This window comes from Lissotriton helveticus, chromosome 9 (assembly GCF_964261635.1).
Source record: "Lissotriton helveticus chromosome 9, aLisHel1.1, whole genome shotgun sequence".
Taxonomy (NCBI): Eukaryota; Metazoa; Chordata; class Amphibia; order Caudata; family Salamandridae; genus Lissotriton; species Lissotriton helveticus.
Genome location: NC_136070.1, coordinates 1,079,426,315 through 1,079,449,010, shown reverse-complemented (window position 1 = coordinate 1,079,449,010; position 22,696 = coordinate 1,079,426,315). Strand labels below are relative to the sequence as shown.

General features: G+C 49.9%; 1 protein-coding gene across 3 annotated transcripts in view; it reads right to left on the bottom strand.

Annotated features, from left to right (window-relative positions):
* FRMD4B (FERM domain containing 4B) overlaps window positions 1-22,696 on the bottom strand; it is a 596,661-nt gene that overhangs the window by 12,216 nt on the left and 561,749 nt on the right. For all 3 annotated transcript variants that reach the window (XM_078661469.1, XM_078661468.1, XM_078661470.1), the window contains exons 14-21: window positions 22,213-22,354; window positions 18,556-18,689; window positions 18,351-18,470; window positions 16,084-16,312; window positions 14,053-14,109; window positions 13,823-13,946; window positions 12,707-12,832; window positions 10,245-11,053 (exon numbers count right to left, since the gene is read on the bottom strand). In XM_078661469.1, coding sequence (XP_078517595.1) covers window positions 10,245-11,053; window positions 12,707-12,832; window positions 13,823-13,946; window positions 14,053-14,109; window positions 16,084-16,312; window positions 18,351-18,470; window positions 18,556-18,689; window positions 22,213-22,354 — 1,741 coding nt within the window. The remainder of the gene's footprint in view (window positions 1-10,244; window positions 11,054-12,706; window positions 12,833-13,822; window positions 13,947-14,052; window positions 14,110-16,083; window positions 16,313-18,350; window positions 18,471-18,555; window positions 18,690-22,212; window positions 22,355-22,696) is intronic.

The following is a 22,696-nucleotide window of genomic DNA, read 5'->3' as shown; positions in this document are numbered from 1 at the left end:
GGCCCGGTTGTGGACCGGAGGTGAGGAGAGATCCGAGGAACGGCGGAGTACGGCGGCTGGCGGGCTCCCAGCGGGTGGACAGCTTCTAGCAGGTTCCCGGCCCTGGGCCTAGTCGGCCCTGCAGCAGCCCGGTTGGCAGGGCGCCAGAGGTGCGGGGGTGGCGCGGCCGGCCTGCCCCTTGCAGAGGTGACCGGGGAGAAGCGGGCATTAGAAGGGACCCGGCGATTGCACGACGTGCGGGTGGAGGCCAAGAGAGGAGATCGGCCGACCAGCCACCCTGGCCGGCGGAAGCACTAATTGAGGCCCCGGCTTCGGGCCTAGTCGGTCTGGTGAGGCAGAGAGGCCAAGGAGTTACAGAGCGGCACGGCGGCAGCCAGGCGGACCCTGGGGGAGGTGGGGTGACCCCCACAGTACGCCGGGGCCCTACACGAAGCCTGATCTTCGCCAGCAAAAGAGGTGGGACTGTGCGCCACAGGAGAGTGACGGGGGGAGAAGTCGGTGGCAGCGCGTCTGGTGGCAGTCCCGGGACAAGACAGAAGCTTCGCGGCTGGCGTGGGGACTGCCCGTTACCTGAGGGGCCCAAAAGTCAACGGCTGGGCACAGCACGGATTGCCAGGGGACATACTGGGGCCTGCAAGTCTGGCAGAGCGAGAACGGAGCAACGCGGTGAGCAGGGGCCGGACCTAAGGAAGCCGGTGGGGCGGATTGACCCCTCAAAGGTGCAGCAGTAGAAGGACCCCCCGCCTACCCTCGCTGTGACACAGGGAATTCCAGGCTATAAGAGCCGGACGCCTCCTGCAACTTTAGACCCCGGCGTGGGCCTGCCCGGGGGTCGGGGGGATCTCCGACCGCCACTCCACCCACAGCGGACATCTCACTGGCGGCATCGGCCCGCTACTGGAGGGGACCGGAACCCCCCCGTCCCCCCGACTTCCCGGAGAAGGGGCCCGCCACCAACGCGAGGAACCACACAGCAGTGCACCCCCGCATTGGAAACGACCCCTAGGACGTGGGGGGAAAGGTGAGAGGCGCCCTGCGTCCTGGACTACCACTTGCTTCCCCTCCCCTGGGTCCCTGTACTCTCTGCTGGGGGTCCCTCGCCTGCGGGGGTCGGTGTCACTGCCCTGCTGGACATTGCCCTGAGCCTCCGTTTGCTGGGGCCGTCATTCCAGACCTCCTCCCGACTGCCTGCTGTCTGCTGCCCACCGGCTCGCCCGCCTGGTCGATCAGCCCGCCTGTGGACATCTTCGCAGCCTTCGACTGCTTCCGAGGCGCTGCTCTTCAGCCTGGTGTCACAGCACTCTTCATAGGCCAGCGTTGCTCTTCCTCACTCAGGCATACCCTTGCTCAACGAGGCGCAGTATCCCCGGCCCGGCTGGCCTGGTCGCCTCTACCCCCATCGCCTCGCCGGCCACATCGCGTCCTGAGCGCCACCCCTGCGACGCCACACGAGAGACTCTTCCTCCGGCCACCCCCAAGACGCCTCCTCTTGGGCCGCCACTCCTCGCCATCTCACGGGACAGCTCTGGTTTGCTCACCACTCATCACAGTTAGTCTCTTTGTTGGGTGACTACTCATCGGCGTCCGCCGACGCCTGCCGGCTGACCGACCGCCCTGCACCGGACACAATGGCGCACTCTAACCGCAAGGGGACCCGGAACGTGGTGGAACTCATGCATAAAGCGACATCGAAAGGTGACAAAACCCAACCACAGCCATCCCCGAGGCCCCCCGCGAGCCCTCAGCCACAGGATGAAGACTCTGCTCCGATAACGAAAGCCTTCCTGGCCTCCCTTTTCAATACACTGCGTGAAGACTTCCAGACTCTGAAACAAGACATGGCCGGGGAACATCGCGAACTCCGTCACGACATCGACGGCCTGGGTGAGCGTGTGGCCTCGCTGGAGGAGGCGGATCGGTCCCGCAGTGGGGAGGTGGAGCGACTTCAGCAGGAGATCCTACGACTTCAGGATCAACAAGTGGACTTACAGTCGCACTCTGAGGACTTGGAGAACCGCTCCAGGCGGAATAACATAAGGGTCAGGGGGGTCCCGTTGAAAGCTGAAAAGGACAGTGTGGCCACCTACCTACAGGACCTATTTAGACACATTCTGGGGGAGGCGAGCGACTTCGAAATCCGCATCGACAGAGCGCACAGGGTGGGCATGGCACGCAGGGCGCCAGCACCACCTCCGGACATCCTAGCGTTCCTACCGGACTTCCCCCTGAAGGAACGCATCCTTAGAGAGGCCAGGAAAGCACAACCCATCACATTTCGCGATGACCCGGTGGCCCTTTTTCAGGATCTCTCTAATATCACCCTGCTGAAACGCAAATCCTTCAGGCCTGCGACGAACTTCCTGAGGGAGGCCGGGGTACCCTACTCCTGGGGCCACCCGTTCCGTCTGATCTTCAAGTGGAACGGATCCCTTCACCAGCTTAAATCGCTCCGCGACACCTGCTCCCTGCTTGGGATTGACATACCGGACGGCCCCACCTCCAGAGACGCCTCTCCGTCCCGGTCGCAGGGAGACCCACCTCGCCCAGCGGCTGACGGCTGGCAGACGGTCCGCAGGAGGAGAGCGCCGAGATCCGTCCCAAAGCCAGACCCTATCACGGTCGCTCAGGAACGAGAAGCTGCAATACAGGAAGTGGCGGACAACACGGCACCCGACCAGTAGATTATTGCCCTTATGGATTTTGCCCAGCTTGGGGGTGTTCTCTCCTTTGAACGCAGTTTGACGGGGGTCTGGGTCGGGGAGCCGCCGATTGAGCTGCAACCACGGTACCCCTTTCTTTGACTTTCTACGGACCTGTGCCCTGCACGATTAGGCCCGAGACTTTTACTGGTTTCTGTTGGGGGGAGGTTATGGGAGGGGATGGGGAAGTTGGGGAAGGGGGGTTCGGCACTTGCAGGGAGTTAGGGGGGTCCACTCTGTTGGGGTTAGGGTGGCCACGGGGGGGGGGAACTGTTGGGGGGGACCAGTACACCGTGGGGGGTGGGGACCAGTACGCCAGGGGATCTTTACACATACCAGGGTTTGCCCACGTTCTCCATTGCTGCGCAGCGTTTTGTGGAATTTAGCCCGTTCACCCCTACGTACCCCGGTGATGGCTGACACGCTCAAAATCCTGTCCCTTAATGTCAAGGGACTCAATAACCCGATTAAGCGCAGGGCTGTCCTCTCCTACCTAGAGAACTCGGCAGCCGACATCTGCCTGCTGCAGGAAACCCACCTCTTGGCCAAGGATTGGCACCGGCTGCGCTCCCGCGCTTTCCCACAGCAACTATTCTCCTCTCTCACGTCGAAGAAAGCTGGGGTGGCTCTGCTCATTTCACGGCGCTTTAAAGGCAAGGTAGGGGCTAAAATAGGGGAAATCAAGGGACGCCTTCTAGCCCACGCTTTCCAGATTGGCAACACCACATACGCAATAGGCTCCATATACTCCCCCAATACCGGTCAGGAACCCTTCTTGCTTTCCGCAATCTCAGAAACGCTTCAGACACCTCACACCTACATGCTTCTAGGGGGGGACCTTAACTTCGTCATGGACACGGCCAAGGATAGATCGGGGCACCGTTACGGAGACACGGGGGCGATTTCGCAGAAAGGCACTACTTGGCTGCATGATAGGGACATCTCAGACCTTTGGAGGCACGCTCACCCGCTTGCAACGCAATACACATTCTACTCACACGTACACCACACCTACGCCCGCATAGACCACTTCTTGGGCTCATCGACCCTCATTCCCCACATCACCACAGTGGAGATTGTCCCGGCTGCCCTCTCCGACCATCAGGCAGTGGAACTGACGCTTCAAGTACCCTGCACGCCACGCACTCCGGGGTCATGGAGACTTAACGAAACCCTCTTACAAAAACCGGCGGTCACCCGCCAACTTCATAAGTGCATCTCGGACTACCTGGCCACCAATGATACCCCTGAGGTGTCGATGCCGTCCTTATGGGGAGCTTTGAAAGCTGTCGTTAGAGGGGAGCTGATAGCGATATCAGCTGCAGACGCCGCACTTCGCAAAGAAAAAAGGGGCGACCTCTCCGACAAAGTTGCGGAGCTGGAGAGAGCTCACAGCCGTACCGGAGCCCCGAGAATTTGGCGCCTACTTAAGGCCGCCAGGGCTCAGCTGGCTAGCCTCGATACCGACAGGGCAGAATTTGCTGCTCTTCGCCTCCGCCACACGTACTACGTGGGGGGCAACCGCACCGGCCGGCTCCTGGCCAGTGCCTTGAAGGCCAAACTCCAACGCTCCAAAATCACGATGCTGCTAGACGATGCCGGCGAGGCAGTTACTGAGGACGCACAGATTGCCTCGGCCTTTCGCTCCTACTACGCCTCTCTGTATAGCACAGATACGGCGTCGCCGACAGCCATTGACGCTTACTTGCAAACGGCCAACATTACGCCGCTATGTTCAACGAGCGTGGAAACCCTTGATGCCCCCATTCGCCCCGACGAGATCCTCGCTGCCATTGCACGCCTCCGTCCGCTTAAATCCCCGGGCCCTGACGGCTTCTCGTCGGGCTTTTATAAGTCCTTCGGCCATGTCTTAGCGCCTATCCTCGCCAGGCTCTTTAATTCCTTTGAAGGGCCAAGCTCCATCCCGCCCGATATGCTTGCAGCCGACATTGTGGTCCTGCCTAAACCGGGCAAGCCCCCAACGCACTGCTCCGCATTCCGCCCCATCTCCTTACTCAATCTGGATCTGAAGCTGTTCACGGGGGTACTGGCGGCTCGCCTAGGCCCCTGCCTCCCGGGCATCCTCGAACCGGACCAATCGGGCTTTGTCCCGAACCGCCAGTGCAGTGACAATACTAAAAGACTCCTGCACCTCGTGGACAAGGCTCATTTTCAGGTTTCCGACTCTGCCCTAGTAGCCATCGATGCGGAGAAGGCTTTCGACCGTGTCGACTGGACCTACCTGCAGGCTGTGCTGCAACGCTACCGCCTGGGCGACCGGTTCCAGGCCTGGATCGCGAGCTGCTACTACCGTCCCTTGGCCCGTGTCCGGCTGGGCGGCCTCAAGTCCGACCCTTTCGAGATACAAAGGGGAACTCGCCAGGGCTGTCCCCTCTCACCACTCCTATTTGCCCTATACATAGAGCCCTTGGCGCAGAAGATCCGCGATAATCCCCACATTTTAGGAATGTCTTTCGGCAACGAACCCCACGTGGTGGGATTGTACGCGGACGACATAATCGCCGCGTTGGACCGTCCCTCTAGCTCCATACCAGCGCTTTTGACGGAGCTGGACCAATTCGACAGGGTGTCGGGTTTCAAGGTCAACCAGGGGAAATCCCTGATACTACCCCTTGGCAGCCATGCTCTTTCCAACAGCCCACCGGCCACCTTCGGATGCCAACTGCGGTCCACCACCCGTCTGCCATACCTGGGGATTACTCTGACCTCCTCCACGGTCTCGACGGTTACTCACAACTACTCTACCTTATCATCCCAAATCCGGGCTGACCTCGCGCGCTGGTCGAAGCAACCCCTCTCCTTACTTGGAAGGATCGCGGCGGTAAAGATGTCGGTCCTACCCAAAATACTATACATCTTTCAGACCCTCCCGGTGTCACCGCCAATGGGGACGCTAGCTGACCTCCAACATGCTCTTCACCAATTTGTGTGGGAGGGGAAACGCGCCAGGCTACATCGTCAAGTGGCGCACAGGACCGTGGACGAGGGCGGCCTCGGGATCCCAAACTTGCTGCAGTATTTCCAGGCCTCGCAACTTCGGTATCTGGTGGAATGGTACCGGCCCGAATCGGAGAAGAGATGGCTCTTTCAGGACAGGGCCATGGCACAGACCTCCCTGTGGAAGATACCGTTCCTTGCTCGCCGGCATAGGCCGCGTTATCTCCTCCGTTCCCCTATTACTCGGACCACTATGGCGACCTGGGACATGGTGGCAGTCAAACGGGGCCTCACGACCTTCCCGTCCCCACTTACTCCACTCTTTGACAACCCCGCATTCCCACCCGGCACGGACGCTCGAGCTTTCTTGCAATGGCGTGATACACCGTGCCGATCGGCCGGGCACCTCTTTGACACGGAGGGGTTCCTTCCTCTCGCCGAGCTCTCGCGAGACTATGGAGTGGACAATCCTCACATGTATCAATATTTCCAGATCCGCCACTGGCTCTTGAGCCCGGACGTTGCCCCTCTGGTGGGCCGGCAGATGACGCCGTTCGAACGCTGGCTGGTGTCCAAAGACTCGGATAAACATCTTATCTCAGATCTCTATCGGATGCTCTCCCCTACTGCCGACCCTGCTAAAACCGCTGGGCAGCGGCGCTGGGAAGCGGAATTTGGAAGACCTCTTTCCACGGTCGAATGGAACCACATATATTACAGGGCCGCCCACACTACCCGCAACACCAAAGCCAGGGAATCGGCGATAAAATTGGCTATATATTGGCACCTTACCCCAGCGAGACTCAACCAAAGCAACCCGACCCGTAGCGCGCTGTGTTGGAGAGGATGTGGCAGCCGGGGTACACTGACTCACCTCCTATGGGACTGTCCCGCCTTGCAGGAGTATTGGAGGGTCGTCCTGGACGATATTGACTCCACATTCGATACTGAGATCCCACGTTTCCCAGCATACGCACTCCTAGGACTTCCAAACGCACTTACATTCCCCCTAAGATCAGCTCGCGGCAAACAAATGGGCATCGCCATGCAGGCAGCGTCGCAACACATCTTGTCGCTATGGGGCTCTACTACCCCACCCACCCACACTGGCTGGTTACACAAACTGTGGTTCACCCTGGGCATGGAACGGATTCAGGCCACACTAACACATACCACTGACGCATTCCGCACCACTTGGCAGCCACTCCTAGCGTTGCTCTCCAGGGAATTCCACGAAATCACCTGCCCGAAGTACCTTCGTATCCTACGACTTACGGACTGCATGATAGACCGAACGCAAACAGAGGCACCCTGATACATTTAGTCTTGCAATACCTCACAAGACTACTATGGAAGACTGGCGTACTGGTGGGGCGGGGGGGTGTTGCTTTGGGGTGTTAGGGGGGGGGCGGGTTCTTAAGGCTGGCCTGTTTACTTGTTGCCCCGACTAGGGGCATCTTTCGACCTCCGGGCACTACCTTTACATCTGAGCATGCTCACCCTGCTCATCTAACGCTTATTAACCCCTTCAGCGCGGGTGACAAAGCCAGCTCGTCATGGGCGTTACCTGCGCTGCGCGCATGACGAGCTGGCTTTGTCACAATCAAGCCATTTTTCGAATTTCAGCGCACAGCAGGTAAACGCGGTAGCGCGGAAGCGGTTAAGAGAAGACGTGTCTGTCTGTCTCGCTCGCTTAACCTGCTTGTTGATTGTGCTTAGCTATGCCATGCCTTTCTTTTTCTGTTCTGAAAAATTCAATAAACATACTTTGAAATTAAAAGTGGTATTGCTTACCAACATTGTAAGCAATTTATTGAAAGTTTTTTTTTGCTCAATTGTCTCAAAAGGCACTAAAAATGCAACAACACATGTTGCCGGGCAGTGAAAGGCCCTTTGTCAATCTGGACTTGCCATCTTTTTGTTGCTTATTGCCATATTTGGGTATTAAAATGTTACTAAGGAGGTGCAACCAATGCCCAGAAAGTGTTACCAAGTTAAAAAAAAATTGAAATAACAAAGTGATACTATTAAAAAATGTAATGCATTATGCTACATAATTTGTCTTTTCTTGCAGCATACTCTACTGTGCTTCATAAATTGGTCCCCTCTTGCCACATAATTCCAGTGGCCCTGGTGATGACCAATCACTCGTGCAGAGATTCGCCCGTCCACAGGTGAAAGATGACAACATGGTCAGGCTCATGCTCAGCAATTTTGGCAATGTTTCATCTCACAGGTAGTCCTGCCCTATAAACATGACAGCACCAATGAAAATGAAGCCTCTCATTTCGAGGGCTTATGAGATACATCAAGGTAGTTAGACTTAGCAAAGCAAACGGGGTGACACATACAAGGAACGAGTAGAGTAAATATTTAGGTGTATGGGCCAGCCTAGAGGAGCTGCAAGAGTCCCCTGAAATAAGACGAAAGATGGCTCAGTCGCTTGAGTGCCAGCCGGACACATTAATCCTCATGAATGCAGGGGCTGGGAGGACTACAACAGGTTTCCCCTTCTTCCCGGGTTTCTACTCATTGAACCTTGTTCTTGAGAGTTTGTGGTAGGGGACAAGTGAAGCCCTGCTGACTGGAAGGACCTGGTCTGCCTTTGGGGGGCATAGAGAACAAGATGCAGAATAGGACAGATCATGAGGTAAAGGTAAAAATCTCTATGGAAACAAAGCAAAAACCTTTCTACTGGGAGAGCGCGAGTGCTGGGATTGGTCAACTGTAGTCCATAATTGAGTGTGCAGTGACTGAGTGAGAAGCTGGAGTGAGCGCGCGATATAGTGCATTGAAGAGCCGTGTTCGATGGATTCACAGGGGAAAGGTGTACAGCAGGGCTGAGCAGGAAAATATTCCCCAGAGGATAGCTTCCTCCTGGGCTCTGACACCAGTACACTGAAGACGTCTCTCCCAGCGACAGACGCGCCTGGAAGGGTGACTTCCTTGTGTGCTTCTCGCAACTGAAGACAACCTGTGATCAAAGCTCTGAAGTTGGCAAGTTGTGTTGGAAAGTTGTTACTTGCACTGTAATGGAGAAACGAGTCTGGGAATTGAGAGGGTGGCGTCGTCAAGATGGGACCATGAGGGGAGCACAGTCTAATGGTATAGAGGTTCCAGTGTTGTGGGGGCCACAGAACCCAGGGCGTCACATGTTAGTGTCAAGGAATACCAAGCATAGACTATATCTGTTAACACTGTGAAAGGGTTATTTTCCCTGGATATGCATGGACAAGGGAGGCACAGTTGTAACTGATACTGAATAATGTATGATAATCCCATTTTCATGGGGTAAATGTAAGCAGATGTTTGCTACACTGGCACTGTCCTTTATTGTCAGCTTTGAGGGTGGTTTACAGAGTTAGTGTGTACTACACGACTGTAGGACATTCCTACGCAGACGGGAAAGGAAGTGTGAGCTGTTGTCAAACACTCTTAGAGGGATGGGTAGACACCTTGGACCCAATTCCCAAAGCCATGTGCATCTGTAAATTCACCTTGCCTGAGCAAAAGGCTTCATATTAGAGTGCGAGCAGTTCATAAAAGGCGAATCAACACTCATAAATTCATGTACACATGCCTAATATTGCCCTAATATCGTGTAATATTAGAATTTTTTCAATCTCCAATAAGGTGGGGGAGGTTGAGGAAATGGGTATCCAAAGATGGGAATGCCCTGGAAAGTTTGGGGACACCTACAAACTTATCAACAGCCCCAAAACTGGTGGGAGCATAGGAAAATTGGTTTCCCAACAACACAAATGTGTGACTGTGGAGAAAAATGAATAAATAAAAGTGCAATTGCTCCTGTGCATAGGCATTGTTGTACATGCAATTTTACTACCTGTACAATTTCGCTGCATAGATGTCATTAGGAATTCACAGAAAGTCTGTACATCTGTGCCCATCTGAAGGCGAAAACCTATGGGTGCAGCTTCGGGAATATTTCTGTGGCTTGGCCGTCAGATGTCTTAATGGTGCTAGTGACCATACCAGCAGCGTGCAAAGCACTATTACAATTCCAGGAAATGCTAGAGAGGTGGGAAAACAGGTTGTAAGAGGAATTATTTTTAAAGTTACCATCTCCTCTGCAGGGTGCTGGAAAAACAGACAAGATCCATTGAGTCCACACCAGCAAAAGGACTAGGCAGATGTTTTCATTGTATTGGGCATTTAAAATTTCCAGACAAAGACATCCAAGTCATGAAAACAGACTCACATCTAAGTAGAACCCTCGCCTAACAAGGATGGCAGAAAAGGAGGGTGACAAAGAATATATTGCCCCTTCTTGGGGTATGTCTGCTCACTCCTGACATTCTATACTTTTATAGTTAGGGCAACTCGGGCTTGTGTATGCCTTGGCTAACCAGAACACTGTAATATGTTTTATATGTTTTTAGACACTGGTGACACCTTTAAATCAGAGCTAAACAAGACGGCAACCACATTGTTGATAGATCTCAGTAGGTTCTTTACTTTTCAGCATATCACACACGTTCATCTACCTTGTAACATAAATATTCAAACAGGACTAGAGGACAATGTGGCACATTTTTGATCACATTAAAAACAAAGCCTTTCAGTTACCTGAACAAAAAGAAGGCGCTCTGATGCTTGGAGAACATGGCACTTGCATGGGAGAGAAACATAGGCTCCTCTGTGATCCTCGATCCGAGTCATAGTCTGCCGGCAGACCAGTACACAAGTCTTTCTGAGATGAGGCCCGGTTGTACCACCCCCGCAGATGCTCCGCCACCAAGGCCTTGTTAATGTTTTTGGTTATTTGCTCGGTTGTCTTGGCTGGCTTCTTCCTCGGAAGCCTCATGGTGGCATAGGGGTTCTGAGGCACTCGTTCGTACTGTTCATCCTGATACCTGTAATCCCGATAGTGGTCGAAGCCATAGTGAGCGGACGCCCGGTACGACGAGGGATTGACACTATATTGTCCCTCTGTGTTATTTTCATACAGGTATCCTCCATTCTGGTATGGTTCGCTGTCCGTGTAGGGCAAATATCCTGAAATTAAAAAACTAGGGGGTGGCTGGTGAGACGTCATTTGGTACGCAGTGTTCCGGCTGTCTTTCTGTGCTAGATTTGGCATGCTTCCGGAATTAGCCGTGGGAAAGTTCTGCTTTTTGTACCGCCTCCTGTTGCTTGAGCGGTTATCCAGGGTTTGGGTTGTGTAATAAGGACTTGGGGTTGCAACCGTGGTGTAGTACTCTGTGCTGGACTGGCTGGTGTACGACGAGCCATCGTCCAGTATCTCGGTGCTGTTGCTTCTGTGGGAACTGGACAGAGGGAACATCACCTTATCACTGGCCGCGTCTGACAGGAGCTGTGTTTGGGACTCCAAGCTGCCACTGCGAGGTCTGCAGTTCTCGGGGGAAACGTCAGGCCTGCAAGAGGACAAAAAAAAGACCATGAATAAAAATGTACTCGAAATAGGTTTTATAGTGGTATTTCACACAGTTGAACGATTCGATAGCTCAAAAACGCAATGTAAAATGCATGTAGATGCCACAAACTAAACCGTTGATGTCAACACTCCTCATATTAATAGCTAAAAAAACATTAGAAGATACAATGGATCCATTGTTCTTTGATGAGTGTGACACGAGATGTGAGTATCAGTACGGCTCTGCACTAAGTCGAGGTTGATGCCTGTTGCCTCGGTGGGGAAAGCGGCAATCTGGAGAAAGATTATCCTTAATAAAACCTGCGACAAATCTGTCACTTTTAATCATGCTCACTAACCTTGTTTTTAAGTGTCATTCAGTGGCATCAATTATAAATGTTGAACTAGAGATGTTTATTGGGGACTAAAGCGATTTAAAAAAAGACACAGCCCCTTGCTTTGTTCCAGGCAATTTGGAGGTGCACTGTTGCCCAGAAAATACACAGAATAGGATAATTCAAAACAGGCTAAATTTGGAATCTATCAGTAGTGATACACATGTTTTCTAAATTTCTAACGATTTTGAACTGCTGGAATATAAATAAAGCAACAAGAAGTTATATAAAGCAACAAGAAGTGAAATAAAGCAACAAGAAGTGAGTGTGTGGTGCTTCCTCCTTCTGATGCACTGCACACCCCATAACCAGCATAGTGTGCACAGAGCTTGACATGAGTGCCAGATGAGCAGGGAATAAGCAGTCTGTGAAGTGGAGACGCTAGTAACCAAAGCTCGCTCAGAATCTAAAGGGCTGCCAAGACCCTCTGTAATGCCATAACTTTCACCAGTCTATCAAGAACATATGTACAATAGCTTTACCTCAGACAAGGCATCGGTCATGTTTTGGAGAGTGCTTTCGGGGTGTGACTTCTCATGGAAGCACATGCTTTCACACTCAGACAATCACGTTCACGCACACAAACACACATGCACAGCCAACCACTGTGTGCATTTACTTGCACCCACTGCACTGATGTGGCACATGTCTGCGTGTCCTGAATTTGGCACTGCACTTCATTATCACCTCTGGACATCCTACGTCACTGTTTGCAGATGCTTCAGAGACTTTTAACTCTAAGTTCTCTCTCCCAAGCATTTCTTACCAGCTGCACTGTTTGCTTAAGTCTCTGCATGCAATCCTTGCGCATGCCTCATAATCTGACAGCTCTCTAGGAGAGGTGGATTGTGCTCGCACTCCAACCACACTGAAACCACAACCCAGCAATCTCGCTTTCAGGAGCAGAATTTTAAAAAGGGAGTTCTCGAATCGACTACAAATATTACTTCACCTGATAATCCCTTTCCTTCAACTAACGTACGCTGAACTGTTTGTTTGCAAGATGAGGAACTAGAATAATGCGGTAAAATGTACATTCACTTAAAGAGAACACTCTGGCTGGCACAGTCTATGATAATGAATAGTCTTATTCTGGTGCAAGTGTAATGCTCTAACAGTGATCTACAGGGACATATAGTGCCTTCAGGCGGGACCCTCTGCTCACATTATGGGCTATGCGACCCCCATCTCCCACTGGCGAAAGGCCACATCTCAAGAAGCAGCCAGGGGCTGGAGTCAGTGAACAAAGGGGCTCTTACTGTAAGTGGTTGGTGCTGTAGGCATTGCGTGTGAGGACCGGGGTGGCAGGCATGCTTCTCCTGCCTTGAGGTTGCCTGTCTGAGGTTTTGTAGGGGCTACTGTGCGTCGACGAAGGCTCTCCGCGGCTGTGAACAAGGAGAAAAATAAACAACATTATTATGTATGCCAGGATGTGTAGCAGAAAGGCATTCAAACCAGGTCTTAATCCACCTGCTAATGTTAGGGCTTGGGATATGCCCTCAAGAGTCTGTGACTCCAATACACCTTGGCTAGAACTGCACCTGTGACTAGTTCTGTGGTTAGAAGCACAGAACCTAGGAAAAGGCTCAGGTGCACAGACTCCTCAGCGCAGCATGCTCAATAATCATGCATACACCTTTTGCTCCAAAGTGAAGATATCAGAGCGCAGAGATTTGAATAGACTTGCGTTGGGGAAGGCAGCATTTGCCCCATGGGTACTCCGCCTTGATTCCATACCGTGTGTGTTAGATGACAGAGAAAGGGCCCAAGTCACAACCTGTTTAAAAATACTTCAGTGTTTGAATACACAATTAGACCTGCATATCGGTGAGCTCCAGGCTCTTATCAGACATCTGCCCCTCCCAAAAACAACAGCCAGATGCAGCTCGCAGCCACTCCTGTGCTGTGGCAGTGCATGCTGCCTTCGACTGCTTAGAGTTGGCTCCAACAAAACCAGACATAAACCAAACCACCAGACTAGTGTGACACTGGAGGCAGGCATGGTGAGACAGACAGATAGATGGGGGAAGAGATTACATGTGCATGCAAATATATATATAAAAACACAGAGCATTCGATGAGAATGCAAGGGAGGGGAGCAGATATGACAGAGAACAAGTGAAAGCTGGACTAGAGGGGAAAAGAGCAGAGGGAGACTATTAAGAGATAAACAAGAGGCAGAGAGGGGAGTACAGACATGTATATCTACTAGAGAATACGTTTATCTTCATTAAGAGGAAGGGAGAGTTGGTGGAGAGATGGATGTCAACAGAGACCTGAGAGAATGGGAGAGTGAAAAACTGAAAGATGAGGGAGTGCAAAATCATGGAATGGACTAAGAAAGTCAGAGACATAAGTGAAGAGAGAGCTCTCACCCTGTCTCTATGAACTGATCGCTGAACGATGACCGTCTCAGATCCTCGCGATCAACGCCGAGGGACTTTGGGCGCCACATTCTCGGAGAGTTTGATTTCTGCCCTGGTATGATGAGGGAATTATCTGTTGATGAACAACAAGGTGACAAGTTAGGGAAGATGGACTAGCGCCATAAAGCGTAGCGTGCAAACCATAGCATGACTTATAAGAATATGTTTGAGTAACTCACCATCATCAAATGTCGATGCATCAGACAACGAGCTGCTCTCAGAAGGGATGATGTCATCTACGAACACAATCAAGAAACACACTTAATACAGTCAAAAATAAAATAGTCCCTAATTATTGGTGTCTTGTAGTTTCAAATGCGTCTGATATACACCCGCATTGTTAATACAAGAACATCATTCTCATTAAGAGACACATTGGATGGTGACATACATTCATTCTAAAACTTTTCATTATAGTTATAAAAGTATCTTCCTGTTAATGCACAAAAACAACAACAACTATACCTGAGAGTTACACAGTTGACAAATTGCTACTCTAACTCTACTTCTCGAATATTGGGGACATGCTTGACACAAAGTGGGTGCGGATATGGAGTGGAGAGACATACGATGTGAACTCATCGGCTGTGGAGACGTACAGAGATTTGTTTCACAAGTAGCCTAATACTCCACATCACTGGAATGAAGAGGGTGGGATAGCTTCCTTCATCGCCAGCAAACCTCTTCATTTCACTGCCTCGCTCTCTGAGGCCCAGAGTAGACTCGCATAAGTTCAACACTGTCCCCGGCAACAGATGCTCTGAGCCAGCTGGCACAAATCTAATGAAAACTATCATAAAATGTACAACTGAAATATAAAAATGAGTGTGGACACTGAAGCAGAACATCCATGTCATTCACATTATAAGATGCAGACACTTACCCACAGTATTACCCAGTGGAAATGGGTACTGATGCTTGAACCAGATCAGAATTATTGACAGAAATGGAACTGCACGCCTCAACTTACGGCAGCGCGGTAAAGTGTGCATTGATCACAGAAGGAAACATATCTGCGTTGGGTGATAATCTGAAATGAACTGCATTGCTTTAGCTTTATCACCCCCTTCCTCTCCTCTTTCAACTAATGGATGCTCAGTAGAGGTAAGAACAGCAGAATGCGTGAGGCGGTGATAATGGCTGGCACTCACTTAGGATCTCCTGTAGCGGAGGATGGGCAGGGGCCACAGCCAATGCCACTTTATCTACAACAACAAGGATATCTGACGAGCAGATGTTGTTTTCTGGGATGATGTACAAAGAAAACCACACTGTAAGCATCCATAATGATAATCCATCTAAATGATAGGGACTGAGGTTAGGTGTAGGTAATACAGAGTGTCATTCAAGAGCAGGGACTGAAATATCAGGGTCTCATGGCCTGACTTCTAAAGCAATGCCTTCCCTGTGAACCAGGCCAGGCTCCGTCCTATTCCATAGCTGATGAGATGCAGCAGGGTACAGAGCAGAGCAAGGCCCCTTTCAGAGCCAGTCTCACAGCCACTGCACTTCAAACAGGAAGCACAATTTCTATGGTGAACATTTCTTGTTCAAAGCACGCACTTTTTGTAGAAATGCACTTTGAAGGTGACAGGTGGAGCATACTAAAAGCACAGTCCTTCACAACCTGAAGTGCAGGCCAAGTGAGTACTAAATTTTTCACACTGCCCAACAATACTCAATCTGGAACTTCTGCTGGCCATTAGGGCATGGGAACTGTGTTCACTGTATCAACAAGTCGCATAGAGCACCAAACATGATACCCAGTGCTGATATATAAGAAGTGACCCTGAATAGGGAAACCCCTCTCTAAATACAAACAACTACAATGGTTTGTAGGCTGCATTTTTTCACTGAACCACGTTTTCAATAAAGTTTTGTTGTTCTTATTTAGGGTATTTTGTAGTTTAAGTTTCTAAAACGCTTAGAAGCCATGCCATGATTGCAAAAGAGAGCTTGGATTTTTACACACACATATATGTATATATATATATATATATATATATATATATATATATATATATATATATATATATATATACACATATACACATATATATATATATATACATACACATCAGCTGGCTGTCATTCGGTACAAGCACTAGCCATAAAATGAAAAGAAAAAGGAAAGAAAATAAAGAATGAGATAACCAGTATGAAATTGCTGTTGTTTGCTGCTGGGTGGTGCTGAGGTGCCACCTGCTCACCTGGCAGTACGAGAGAGGTGTGCTTCGTGGGCTCCTTGCCACACATGACCCTATACTCGTTGATTTCGGCCTCCACCTCCTGCAGTCTTTTCATGGCGTCGGCGTAGTCCTGCTTCCGTTTCCGCTTCATGTTCTTGTGCAGGTCCGGCTCGCTGGCCAGCCTCTTGGCAGCCTCCACTATCTTCTGCTGCAAACGGAACTTGCTTTCGAGGCTCTGCAGAGTGGGATCCTGCAACGAGCAATGGAGCGATGCTGGTCAGGCGCAAGCACGGATTCTGAAAAGCGACTCACCTTACTTTTTGGGAATCCCAGAGCATAACTAATAAAAATAACATGCTTCTGTTAATCGAGCTCAGAATCATGATACTGTGAGGATGTGTAACAATGACTGAAGTCAAGACTTATGCTTGCCACAGAAAGGTGACCGCCCTGAGAGCGGAGCAGATTCATGTACTTAACATGAGAAAGCTGCACATATGGTGAGAGGGGTGGCATGTTCGGATAGTGAGACCTGCATCTCTACAGTGTCACGGATCTACATGTGTAGTGTGGGGGTGACAGACAATGCCGAAGCTGTATGGATTAGCAGAGAGAAAGCGGAATCTGCTGAAAGCGAGGGAGTGCATGTACTGCCATGAGGGAGCTGTATGTGTAGACTGGCATAGAGTTACATGTACAGCGAGGGAACTGTATGTAGAACCAGTGACCGAACTGCAAGGATTAATAGAAACAAAGCTGAATCTGCTGAAAGCGAGGGAGCTGCATGCATTGCCTGCGAGGGCGCTGTAAGAATCAGCTGTCAGACAGCTGCATGCTCAGTGAGGGAACTGCATGCATCGCCAGACAAGGAGGCACATGTGCAGAGAGTGGAGGAAGAGAGTGAGCAACAATGACTGCCTGGGAGGGAGTTGTACGTGTAGACTGTCACAAGGCTGCATGTACAGTGAGGGAACTGTATGTAGAGACAGTGAGGGAATTGCATGTATTGCCTGTGAGGGAGCTGCACGTACAGCCTGTGAGGGAGCTGCATGTACAGCCTGTGAGGGAGCTGCATGTACAGCCTGTGAGGGAGCTGCATGTACAGTCTAGGAGGGAGCTGTATGTACAGCCTGTGAGGGAGCTGCATATACAGCCTGTGAGGGAGCTGTATGTACAGCTGGTGAGGGAGCTGCATGTACAGCCTGTGAGGGAGCTGTATGTACAGCCTGTGAGGAAGCTGCATGTACAGCCTAGGAGGGAGCTGTATGTACAGCCTGTGAGGAAGCTGCATGAACAGCCTAGGAGGGAGCTGTATGTACAGCCTGTGGGGGGGCTGCATGTACAGCCTAGGAGGGAGCTGCATGTACAGCCTGTGAGGGGGCTATATGCGTAGACTGTCAGACAGCTGTGTGTACAGCAAGGTAAGTGCATAAAGAGACAGTGAGGGAACTAGATGCACTGGCAGACAGAGCCACATGTACACAGAGTGGTGGAAGAGAATGAGCGACAAGGACTGAGGTGAGTGAGGAGGCTGGATTAACACTGAATAGGCTGTATGTCTAGGCGCTGGGAGAGCTGACGGTATTGTCAGCAACAGAGCAGCATCTTCCGAAAGGAAGGTGCACGCACTGACGAGGGAGCTGAATGCACTGAGAGTGAATGAGAAGTAGCATGCATGAATGGGAGGATGACTGTGCCGATAAAGAGTGAGGTGCAGCCATAGATGTACAGACAGTGAAGAAGCGCTGTGTACAGACAGCAAGGAAGCTCCATGTGCGGACAGCGAAAAAGATCCATAAGCCGAACAACGAGGGGACCTATATATACTATCAGTGATTGGCCTGGGCTTATTTTTTGTTATTTTCCCAGTTATTATATACAGCAAACTTTGCTCAAGGGCATTACAGCGCTTTACAGTTGCATCAAATTACATTAAACATCAGATTAATTTTGTTAGGCGCAGTGAGAGTGAGTGAGTGATTTGCACAGAATCACGAGATATTGACTCAAGGCAACAACCTGGTTCCCCAGTTTCAAAGCTCACAACTCTGACCATTAGGCCACATCTCCTGTGCTACTTATTGCTGGTGGGCGAGTCACACATTCTGACAATGAGGGAGCTGTGTGTACAGTGCATGCATACAACTAGTACATTAAATGTAGACACTAGCTCACCCACTTGCATTTACAAACATTTGTATGTGTTCCACTAAGACTAACATACAAGTAAGAATATTAGAGTGCTTTATTGCCTCCCTATGCGTTAAAACTTTGAAACAGCTAAATACCTCCTCATTTTGAAGCATGTTGTCATCTAGTTTAAACGTCGTGCCCATGCGTCGCCTGATCTGGGGAGGTTTTTCGTCTTCACCCAGGGGGTATTCCACTGGAAGTTTGCCCGTCAGCTCCTGCGGAAGAGCAATCATTGAGTTACTTCATATAATGGGAGTACGGAGGGACACTAGGCCTGAAACACGGGAACGCAATACTCACTGCTTCACGCAAACATAGCTTCTTCAGCTCCTCCACCTTCTGCAGCAAGGCCTCCTGCAGCGCCTTCTCCTTCTTCTTGAGTTCCAGGATTTTCTCTTTTCTTTGTTCGTCGCTGGTTTCGGAATCCTGAGAACCTGCACGAACATTGTTGTTGTCAGTCCAAGTGTTTTACACAATTACTTTAAGCCCAAGTGGCAAAAGCGTATTATGCACTTGACTTATGGCTAGAAAACAGTGTATTTTGAAAATAATCAAAATGTACTTGATTTACAAAGATTAAAAAAATGAAAACTTTGGCTGCGCGTTTTTATACAAATGTGAAATGTGTAAGTGTATAAAAGCAAATGTGGCGTGACGTAACAAGGTGGGTGGACATGGGAACAAATATTCAAATCATCCCATTTTTTAAAAACTGATCCACAACGAAGAAGCAAAGTCTGCATTTAACTTTGTGGCTTCACCAAAAAGGAGCAAATTATTTGCGCTAATAACTCATGGATGCCTAATTGGCCTTGGGAATATTAGAACATTTCTGTTGATAATGCTTAGATATGTTCAGGGTGGTATTGATGTCTGAAAAGGTATTTTTCAATTTAAAAGTCATAAAAAATGTAGCAGACATGTTGCTCTATCTAGCCCTGTGTCTTAAATGCCCTCATGATGTACTACAATTAAATTACCATATTCATACATCAGATCACGTCTCAAACTGTCTACCACTTTATTAAGTATGTACAGCACTTACAGGTGAAGGAAATAACAGGGTATACATAAAAACCCAAAGACAATGTTCCGACCTACAACATCCTGTGACAATAGTATGTTGCTCTTGTATCAAAGACTTCGGCTCATTTCACCTGTTTCACGAGTCACAGGACCACCTTGCACATGGCACATATTGTGTGTGTTTGTACCAAGCACTTTTGTGAATGGGTCACTCTTGCAAACCATGAAAGTAAGTCAATTATTCAAGGAATTATTTTGCAGCGCTGGTTCTTGTTGAAACATAACATTTTGGAAGAGAATACAGAATGTGGCACTGAAAATGCAGTTTTGCTACTCAATGCAGAGCAGTGTTGCTCAGCAGATCATGCAGTATCTACTGGGGGCCAGGCCAGAAAAGATGAATCAATGATACACGCAAGAGCGAGTCTGCTGTGGAATATAAATTGGTTTCTACAAAGATCGAAGAGAGAAAAGGCTGATGTAGTGGGGTGAAGTCTCATATTTTACATTGCTCCAGTCAGAGATAAATGCCCAGGGGCCATTGCTGCCTGTCCCTGGTAACTACAATGATTCCAACTATTAATGCCCCACCAACAGAGCAGAAGAATGGGTGGGGGATTTAAGGAAGCTGCCTCACACCAGGCACAGGGCAGGCGGCATCGAGGTGCAGATGTTGAGGGCAGGCTGGAGTGCAGTGTGCAGATATTGAGACCAGCCAGGCAAATATAGCTTCTTCATGGTTTGAGAATCCAGAGTTCAAAACATTTTGGGGTGCTATACTATTTTACAGCGCAAATACTGTTAAGATGATAAATTACTTATGTGAAATAGTCTTTTTTATATGTAGCTATCAAACATGTTGTTTTTGGTTATGAAGTGCAAAAGAACTACAGCAATATGGCTTTTTTTCATTATCATACGCTGTTATATTTTGATAACACCTGCTTATTCAACTTTTACCAATACAAAGTGTAGTTCACAAGTGTTTCTATTGCACAACACAATGTAGCTTAATTTGTCCATATCAGAAGGGTGAAGGAATTTGCCAGCACAGCTGAGCCTCAAATGGGTATGTTGCAGCTTAGGTACCATGCCGCTGGTACCAAAGGTGCATGTATGATTATAGCATCCAACAACACCCCCTCCCCCCACACCCTCTATTCCTCAAAAATAGACAGGAAGTTGCGAGAAAGAAAAATATCTTACTGGCAAAAAAACTGATGTTCACTTGGGAGTGAATCTTGGCTGAAATTCTGTATTAGACAACCGATTCCTCTAAACACCCAGAGTGGGATCAGCCAAAACTAAAATAGGAGGCGTTTTTTTCTAGAAGTTGTGCATTTTTAATATATTTTGTGTGAAGGTGTTCTTTCATTCACAGTTAATAATTTGCCGTAGACTGTAGTCCTTTATATGAAAATGTTTTTCCTTACAAAGCACGCAGTTTCCATTATTGTGACTTTCTGTTACAACACAATGGCCCCTTTTTAACATCACAGACTGTGAGAGAGAGAGAGATGGTTAACTGGAGTCTGCCAAAGAAAGTGATAAATATCAAATTTCCCCCCCCAAAAAAAGTCTAAATAAGGAGTGTATGTTTGTACACTGCTTCACTGGAGGGAAAGTTAGATACTGAGGCGTGCATGGACTGTTGTCAGCTCTGCTGCTGTTGTGGGGCTACAATAAGACCAGTGTCACAGGGATGCGCCTTATCCAACCTCAAGCATTCCTATACCATTTAATTGGGTCCTGCATTGTGTGATCTTGGTTGAGCGAGTACAACCCCCTGAGCTATCTGACACTAAAGAATGGTCTGTAAAAAGAGCGTCCTGGGCTGGAAACTTGGAGCGTGTCAGATGGGGTCGTACACTAGCCATACTTTACGGGGCGCCTATCTCGGGGTGCAGGGTACCGAGAGGAGCCTGGTAATGCACGCATCCTTCCAGCCTCGTGGGCTCCCTGGCTCCTGCCGGGATAGACAGGGCGGAAACCCACTGGAGCCTGCAAGTGACCCTGGGGGGCTCTCTGGTGCCTGTGGTGCGAGAGCATTGAACACATGTAGCCCATTCAATGCACATTCCACTAAGAGCTCTGCCTGGGGGCTTGGGGTACCCCTGCGGAGAGAGCTCTACAGCCCCCTACTTATTAGAGGTTGTTCAACATTAACCCCGGACACAGACAAAGGCGGTGAACAATGCCCACTTTATGTTAAAGTAAAGGTTACTGTCACTCTAAATCACTTCTATGTTTAAAGCGCCCAGAGGCAAATCTGGCTGTGGTGTGCGCTACGTAAAAGGCCAATTCTACTACAGCCTTTATTAAAGGGGCGGGGCAGTGCCACTGAATGTGGTAAAGCAGTGTGAAGCCGTGATTAGTGTTAAACAGGGCGCTATTTGGACTCCAGAAATTAAAAATAATGGTTTGCGGGTATGTCAGGGGGCGCACAGCTGAAGTGAATTAAGCACATCTCTGCTGACCGGGAAAGGAACATTGTAATTGCAGTGAATCTCTAAGGGTGTTTGGGGCCCTTCTGTTCGTGGCCTCTCTGCTGAGCAGGTAGAACTGGGTGGGGCCGAAAGGAGGGTACTCTGACTGCATACACAGAGGCCGAGGGAGTTTTTCCCGACTCCTCTACACCAGATACCTGGACTTTTTTTCATCTCTCGGGGTTTCCAGGCTTCACATTTTTGATTTTTCTCCAGTTATAGTTCCTTCTACACATTACCTGCATCTTTTCCGACAAAATGTACTCTGGTTTCACATGATCGTATTTACTTCCTCCCCCTGGGCTGAGGTTTGTCTTCCACCCTGTATAGCGCTATGACTCTCTTTTTCCTCTGCCAAGTCGCGGCGCTTTACAAAACTTTAAAAAGAACAAATAACTCAGCAGGGCCGGGCCCCCAATCGTCTCGTCTGCCGAATGAACATTACCTGAAGAGATTAAGCTTCCATTGCTGGCCATGATGAGGGGGTTCTTCAGCTCCAGGGTCACCAGCTTGGCCCCCCTCGGGGAGCCTGTCTCGCTCAGCTCCATCGCGATGTCGTCCAGACTTCGAGCCGAGGGAATCTTCGCCTGCAGAAGAAAGCACAGCCCCGTTAGTCTCCGTCTGCCGGGTGCAGAGGTCACGCCGCGTGACATCTCGCACTCTGCCTTCAAAGGCCCTTAGCGCCCTCGCATCTTTAAATTCGGCTCGAATTGTTTGCATGCCTGTGACAGGCCGGGGGCTATCGGTGAACCATGGATGGGGCTGCAGCAGGGGCGCTTGCTTCTTCGCGCTAAATCTAAACGGGGGCATGTGGGCGACACATGGGATCGGCAGTGGGGTGTTTACGCTTCTATTTCATACACAGCCACATTTGCTGGGCCGATTGGGGTACAAAAAGGCTTTAATGAACAGGGACATGATCTGTTTTG